At 40.3% G+C, this 7,993-nt stretch overlaps 1 protein-coding gene across 2 annotated transcripts; it reads right to left on the reverse strand.

The window, feature by feature from the left end:
- Nucleotides 1-1,591: 1,591 nt before the first annotated feature.
- Nucleotides 1,592-7,898, reverse strand: Trm1 (tRNA methyltransferase 1). 2 transcript variants are annotated; one of them, XM_028320761.1, is made up of 10 exons: nucleotides 7,779-7,898; nucleotides 7,295-7,534; nucleotides 6,963-7,150; nucleotides 6,184-6,412; nucleotides 5,270-5,418; nucleotides 4,426-4,594; nucleotides 3,718-3,941; nucleotides 2,694-2,831; nucleotides 2,085-2,252; nucleotides 1,592-1,749 (listed from the first exon to the last, which is right to left on the reverse strand). In XM_028320761.1, exons 1-10 carry the CDS (start codon nucleotides 7,821-7,823, stop codon nucleotides 1,611-1,613), a joined length of 1,689 nt encoding a protein of 562 aa, XP_028176562.1. In that variant the 5' UTR covers nucleotides 7,824-7,898; the 3' UTR covers nucleotides 1,592-1,610. The 2 variants fall into 2 exon arrangements, 1 of the variants encoding a protein (XP_028176562.1); XR_003656857.1 differs by having other exon boundaries at nucleotides 1,652-1,749; nucleotides 3,545-3,941.
- Nucleotides 7,899-7,993: the final 95 nt, after the last annotated feature.

Genomic DNA, 7,993 nt, shown 5'->3' on the forward strand with positions numbered 1-7,993 from the left:
ATGTCGACTTAATTTGATACTATTTTACTTAAGAATTGTTGTTTATTTCCATTTGATAAACATGATTCTCACCATTCTCACTAACTAGATGATTATTATAAGCAGCGTGAAGTTCATTTATTAGGTAAGGCTTGCCGCGTTGTACATTATTATTGAATTAAATAAATAGATCTTAATTTTTATTAACTACAAAATATTGTAGTTGTAGCCTACTGAAACAGGCAAAATAATATAAATATTGCGGCATTGGTAATAAAGTGTCGTCACTTATTATTTTTATTAGGTATTGTGAAACTGCTAAGTTTGAGAACTTTCAATAGTTGGTTTTAATTGATCTCAAATAGGTAATGAAAATGTAAAGATTTTATTTTGTGTTGTCTTTTATGAGTATCTACTTTTTTAAAGTGGTAAATTTAAGAAATTATTATAATAAAACGTATGATTGATATCAACGAATGCTATAAATAGTAAAAAGTTGATTTTTTTTACATAAATATAGATGTTCAACACTAAAACAGGTTTTGTTATTTTTGACATAAATGCAATTTTCTTTATTTCCTGAACTACTAAGTAGCTAGTACTTAGCTTAAATGCCGTTATGGTGAAAAGTTTTGTTTTTAACTGCATTTTAGTCTTGTAATCAAAACGAATCAAACAGGCATACCAATAGTTTCGTAATTTATGTGTTAATACTAGACTTAAATGACGTTAGCTAACATTAGCTGCATTTAAGGCAAGTATTTTCACGTTAAAAAATAATAGTTTTACCGAGCTAAAACGTCGTTAAACTATTTAACGGCATTAAAGTTTAGTAGAATTATTAGTTAGAAACTCATTTTACAAATGTATCAAAGTTATTCAAGATCCAAAACTTAAACGCCGTTAAGGTAGCCATACCGGCGTTTTAGTTGTGTATATTTTGAGATATTATTTCAATAATACTGAGTTAAAATGTATAAATTAAAATATTTCAAAATCTATAATATGTAGCGTCGTGAGAGTTTGTGTCAATTGTAGCTCTTAAAAATACCTTTAAAATGATATATTTAAATTACAAATTACTCTTTTACTTTTGAAACAGCGAATTTTTTTTAATTCGCGATCTTTAAACTCGTTTTTCTCCGAAAGTGGTTTTTGCACTTAACGGCGTTATAGTGATCGGACGGCAGTATTAATGATGAAACAGAACAAGTTACTTCAATACGCCGTAACCTCTTGAATTTGGGCGCATAATTAGGTCGCGTTCAAAAATTCGTGTGTCAGTTTTGACTGCTGTCATTGGAAATAGGAACGTTCAGAAATAAATTACCTTCTATTTTTTTTAAGTGGCCTTTCCACTGCGCTAGAAGGGCTTTGTTTTTATCTTATTAAACTTGAAGTTTATCTTTTTGTCTTGCGAATTTGTAATTTTAGCAAGCAAAATCAGATTCTATTCTGAGAGCTTATGATTTAGGCATAATTTAGTGGCTTCGCCCACCTATGTTACTTTCTCTCGACCTTAACATAAAACCTTGGCTACTAACTTTTGATTACAACTGTATCATAAATATTATTATATGGGGCAAAAATGGGTAAAAATCATACTCAACATGTCGATATTCACATTTATTTTACACATTGTTCTCATCGTCAACATTACATTTCTTCCTAGTTTCCTCATCACTCTCCGAATGCTGTCGCTTTGCAACTTTATCTTTTGTATATTTATTTTGGTTGCGTTTCGCTTTTTCCATCCTGTTGTCTCCGGTACTGGAAGATAAAAAGAGGGTATAATAAGATTAATTTAAATCCTGGGTATATTATTTAAAGACAACAGCACATGCCAATACATAGAGATGACCTACACTGAACTGTCCCACCAAACTCATTGACAGGGCGGCGCCACCATCGTTCAACTACAATCGTTCAACTACATAGTTTCCAACATGCCAAAAATCGGAACCAGCGATCCGATATTGACGGTGACGCCCCCTGTCAATGTCACCGATGGGACGGTTCGTTGTAGTTGGACAATATTTTTGTGGAAAAATGCCTGTATAGGAATGACATTAGACGCCATTTTGTACAGCGTGGGGTTTACTTACTTGATGACAGCGCGGGAACCTGGCCCCCAATGCGGTTCAGGGTTAAACTGGAAACGCAGGCGACCATCCCGTCTGCTGCAAGGGTTAGCATCGGGCCGCTCGCTGAAGTCTATGGTGTGCGTTATTTCATGAGACAGGATGTGCTTCGCTATTGGGTCAGCTTCCACTCTGAAAAAAGGAATTGGGTTGGCTGATAAAAAATTTAGTGTCGCCAGTTTGAAATATTTTTTACAAAACTACAGGGATAGACCTCTATGTCGTTTCTTTTGTCCTGACAATATCGAGTTTCTTAGTTTGAACTCTTTTTCCATAAAAATTACGTAATCGGACTATTCTTTAAATAAATAAAAACGTAATTAATGAATGTGACGTGAATCGGGGTCACGTCATTCCGTTACTTGCTCCCAATGCGGTGCAAAGCACAACATCTGTTGACCTCTTAGGTTTCCACCAAAGAGGAGAAGAGAAATGTTTGGATAACCAGTCAGATTTCCGTACCGAAACTCAGCAAGTCTAACGAAATCTGATTGGTTATTCACTCACCTCTCCAATTTGGTGAAAACCGGGCTTTACAATTGATAGGGTGCTCCCAGTCTGTCCCCAACTCACCTCTTGGGGTTGACGGGGTGTTCCTTCGCCCAGGCACGGATAATGTCCCACAATAGAGGCGCGGGCGCGGGACTTTTGACGGACAGCTTCGACGCGTGTGAATACGACACCTTGTAGCCGGCGTTCAGGATCGCTGACCTGGAGGGAAGTTATGGCCATTTTAGAATATAAACTGTTATGTCGAACATACGAATGGAGTATAGTTTAATCTAGACACGCGGACGCGTGTCAAGCCAAGTTCAACAAAGGAACTGGCTAGCCAGCGCCGAGTGTAATATTACACGAACCATTTGGTGCCACTTTAGACCCTTCTCTAACTCAAAACCTCTTTAACGTAATAGCCCTACTGACCGCATGGGTCACTCTCCGGGGGACACTGTACCCCTACTGACCGCATGGGTCACTCCCCGGGGGACACTGTGCCCCTACTGTCCGCATGGGTCACTCCCTGGGGGACACTGTGCCCCTACTGACCGCATGGGTCACTCTCCGGGGGACACTGTACCCCTACTGACCGCATGGGTCACTCCCCGGGGGACACTGTGCCCCTACTGTCCGCATGGGTCACTCCCTGATGGGTCACTCCCTAACGGGACACTGTGCCCCTACTGACCGCATGGGTCACTCCCCGGGGGACACTGTGCCCCTACTGTCCGCATGGATCACTCCCCAGGGGACACTGTGCCCCTACTGATCGCATGGGTCACTCCCGAGGGACACTGTGCCCCTACTGACCGCATGGGCCACTCCCGAGGGACACTGTACTCGCGGACCATAGACAGTACGCCGAGTGTCCGGCTGCGATGGCAGCGCTAGGGTGGGTCACCCGGGGGCCACTGTGCGCTACTGACCGCATGAGCAGCGCGGGCATGCAGGTGACGTGCACGCGGCCGCACATCTTGTCCAGCGCGTGGTAGAAGGGCGCGTCGTGCAGCTCCTCGCGGACCATAGACAGTACGCCGAGTGTCCGGCTGCGATGGCAGCGCTAGGGTGGGTCACCCGGGGGCCACTGTGCGCTACTGACCGCATGAGCAGCGCGGGCATGCAGGTGACGTGCACGCGGCCGCACATCTTGTCCAGCGCGTGGTAGAAGGGCGCGTCGTGCAGCTCCTCGCGGACCATAGACAGTACGCCGAGTATCCTGTTACTAGTGCGCAGTGCGAGGGTGTCGTCGGTCTCCACGCGAGTCAGGACGTCCGTGACGAATCGCTCGCTGTGGATCGGCGCTGCCCACACTGGGCCTCCTAACTGGGAAAGAAATAGTAAATTAAAACTTGTATGGGAATGGGAGACTGGGACAAAATCTTTACAAAAATAATACAAGATAATATCACTAATGCTCGTTTTCACTATAAATCCCTAATTTTTAAGTGTACCGTATACACTTAAAAACCGTGTAGTGTGTGTTTGAAAACAAAATTCCTGTTATGTGTCATTCCTGTTCATAAGGGTCACTTAAATATTAGGAATTGATGGTGAAAACAGCCATAAGACCTTTTGTGATGTATGTCGCGGAAAGCAGTGGGTTTAGTTCAAGAATGTAGTAAGCTAAAGTGGTTTTGAGTCGGTCGTACTTACACATTGAAAAACACTCTAACATTAATCATGATGCACTGACCATAAAAAAAAAATCTGACAGTAACTGGATGAAATAAGCAGGAGATTTTTTTGTGCTTCTCCTTAGGAGGCATAATACGAGCAGCAGTATTATGCTGAAATATTAATGACTCACACTGTGCCTCTGGTTGCAGTTCTCACAGTGGGCACCCACGGTAGGCGCGGGTGGTAGCACGGCTTTTTGCTGATCGGGCCGCTTCTCTGTAGGGTTGGGTTTGAAGTCCCCTAGCGGTTGCAGTGTAATGTTGTCGCAGCCTTTGCAGTGGTACACCATACCTAGCTTGCTGTTGGAAAGGATACTTTTAGTTTTGTTCTGTTCATTTTAATTTAAATGATAGAGAGAAAAATATTGTTTTGCTTGTGTTAATTTATCTTAAAAATTGATAGGCGGCCTGTCCACTGAAGCGGAGCGAGCTACGAGCTGTTTGAATTGTTTTAAAATCCTGCTTGCATAAATAAAATGAGTATTACGAGTTTTGTTTTACTGTTGAGCCGCGTGGCGTCCAACCTGTTACCAGTTCGGAACTCCCTCCCTATCCACTAAACTTTAGTGGATAGTGGACAGTGTTTTTCAACCTTTTTCATTACGCGACCCCCCTAGCATGAAAAAAATTTTTGCGACCCCCCGACCCTTCGCTTTTTTTCATGCCTTTTACGAAGATGTTGCAGGGACCGAATTCTTCAATCTATACAACATTTATGCATTTGCATAATTAGATTTCGGATAAATCTAGCTTTAAAACTTTACTGTTTTTTTTTACTGAGGTAGTTTTTACGACCTCTCTTGACTCCCCTATAGAGGCTTTCCCACAGGTTGAAAAACACTGCACTAAAGAGAAGATAGATTTTAGGCAACTCTATTGGTGGATTTTTACCTTGCTTACCGCTCCGCTCCCGTGGACATGCAGCGTTACGATCACAACAATATTATATCGACGAAAATGTTAAAACATTCGAACCTAGTGGTCTGTTTGCATTGCAGAGCTCCAGTGTGCACCTTGACGAACACTCGTATGTAGAAGTCCGCGGATATACTGAGCAGCGGCTCTATGTAGCGGCTGTACCGGTTCGCATGAGACTCTATGCACTGCAGCAGTATTCTTAACGCCTGGAATCATCATTATCAGGTCTTTTAGGCCACTGCAATGATATCTGGTGGGCAATTTAATGATATCTGGTGGGCTACTCCGAAACGCTGTTTACGTAGTTTCGGGTCTATCTGTCACCGTCGCTCATGCTGGCATCTCGCTATGCGTGAGAGGGATGGCAGCATTCGAAACTTCGGATATATTTTTCGGAATAGCCCCCCTGGTCTAGAATACAGGACCAATACTATTTTTTAAATAAATAAATCCTACCAATTCTCCCGTTCATTTGATGCCTCACATAATGCAATAAAGATTTGAGTATTGAGTATTGAGAATTGGTAGGATGATGCCATAACTTAAAATATTTTTATCTCAAATATTTACTTGCTAGATACCTAGTTTTAACAATTAACTAATTTTTATTGACTAAGAGGCACCATCCAAATATAATTTAACTAGCTTTCCGCCCGCGGCTTCGCCCGCGTGGAATTTTGTCTGTCACAGAAAAACTATCGGGCGCGTCCCTGTTTCAAAAACCGGGATAAAAACTATCCTATGTTCTTTCCCGGGACTCAAACTATCTCTATGCCAAATTTCATCAAAATCGGTTGCGAGGTTTAAGCGGGAAAGCGTAACAGACAGACAGACAGACAGACAGACAGAGTTACTTTCGCATTTATAATATTAGTTGGGAAGTTGGGATTTGTGCTTTACACAATATAAAAACACATGAACTTAGCTAAATAAATGGAACAATAAATATTTATGTTTATCATATAGCTCACCATCTCATGGCAGCATTTCGTCTTCAAGCTAATAGCACCGTATTTACTGTAGCATGTCTCAGGCGAGTTGCCGGCCAGGACGGCCATATCCGTCGCCGTCACCAAAAGCAGACCGCCATCTTGCACGCTCTGAACTGCCGCGTCTAAGAAGGGAGACGGGCAGCCGTACGGGTCCAAGTCGATGGCGGCGAAGCGCGAGGATGGGTGCTTGTGTTTGTACATTAGCATGCTGGAATTATAGATAGACAAAACACTTTGTATGCCACACAAAACAAGAAAAGAAAGAAAAATACACAAGAGTTGCCACTATTTAGGCAATCTTATTGTTATGAAGTGGTTTATTCCAGATGAGAACCTCCTCCTTTTTTGAAGTCGGTTGACAACCATGATTATGCTTTACAAAAACTTCTTCTATTGTTACAATCCTAGTGTCAAATAACTTGTTAAAACAGTCCAAATATCACATTGTTGAAACTATAGTGAAAAAATCTAATAAACACAATACTTATGTTATTTTCATTTTGTTTTATTTTTATTTATTCTTGTAGCAGAAATAGAAGTACAATTTGGAATACACATGGACAACAGAAGAACATAAAAAAATGTTTATTTGAACCAAAGAAGTTTAGTACTACACTACACACCCACATGGTTACAGCATAACCCAAAAAAAGTTAAAACTAATTATGAAAGGTAAGAAGAAAAAACCCTATCAGCAAGGCATTAAACATTTTTTACAAAAAAAATAGAAAGGAATTTTCATAGTATGTGAAACTTACCAAGCATCATCTAGACTTGGTTCCACTTTATCAGCCACCAGGTTTTTTTCAAAGTTGACTTTCATAGTCTCAACAGCTGTCTTGCTGAGGTCATTGGCTACTATCTTGCTGAGCTTGGGCACCTCTTTAGCGTACCGAATACTTCGTAACCCTGTGGCCGCTAAAGCTTCTAGCAGGTTTACTTCAATCTACAAAGCAGATGAAAAATCAGGCATCAATAAAATATAACTTTTGATTAAGTTTTACTACTTAATAATTTGAGTAGAGAAAACAAATAATAAACAGAAAATAATAACCTAAAAATTAAAAAGTTGAAATGTTTAACTCCTCACCTGAGGTTGGCTATCTTCACCTTCATTTTTATTCTTATTTCTTTTCTTAAAAAGCTCTGTTTTTTCAGCAATATATTCATCTAAAAATACATTCAGCACTGCTATACTGAGGTCCCGGTTGAACTCTTGTACCGGGTTATAAAACACTCCGTCTGACACAAGGTGTATTTCGGCAGGACCCTCGATTATTTTTTTAAGTGTGACTTGCTCAGTAGCTGAAGTTTCCATAGTTTTAACTATCTATAATTGAAAAAATAAGTGTTATGTTTACATGGATAGAACTTCTGATATCACACATATCGTCGTTGTTAACATGTTATCATAATGATAACGACTAAAATCGTGGTAAGCAGGCGATTTTGGTGCCACTGTTGGCAAAAAAAGAATGTGAAACTTATTAAAAACAAGCTGTAACAATTTATTTTAGGTTAGGTATATGTAATGAGATTATAGGGATTAAATGTAAATAAATAGCCATACATACATGTCTGAACACATAAAAGATTGTTGTTTTCCTTCTCAAGAACATAAAATTTTAGTTTCCATACAAATAGGAGAAAAATTGCACCGATTTTGCATCAACATGCATTTAACACTTGTCAATTTTGACAGTGACAATCAGATATAAAAAAAAAAAAGACACAACAAGACTTCGTTCGGAAACAGAGGGGCAACCAGTTTTGAGCTCAGTTTATTGAG

Source organism: Ostrinia furnacalis, unplaced genomic scaffold (genome assembly GCF_004193835.3).
Source record: "Ostrinia furnacalis isolate ACB-3 unplaced genomic scaffold, ASM419383v2 OfSCF7447, whole genome shotgun sequence".
Classification (NCBI taxonomy): domain Eukaryota; kingdom Metazoa; phylum Arthropoda; class Insecta; order Lepidoptera; family Crambidae; genus Ostrinia; species Ostrinia furnacalis.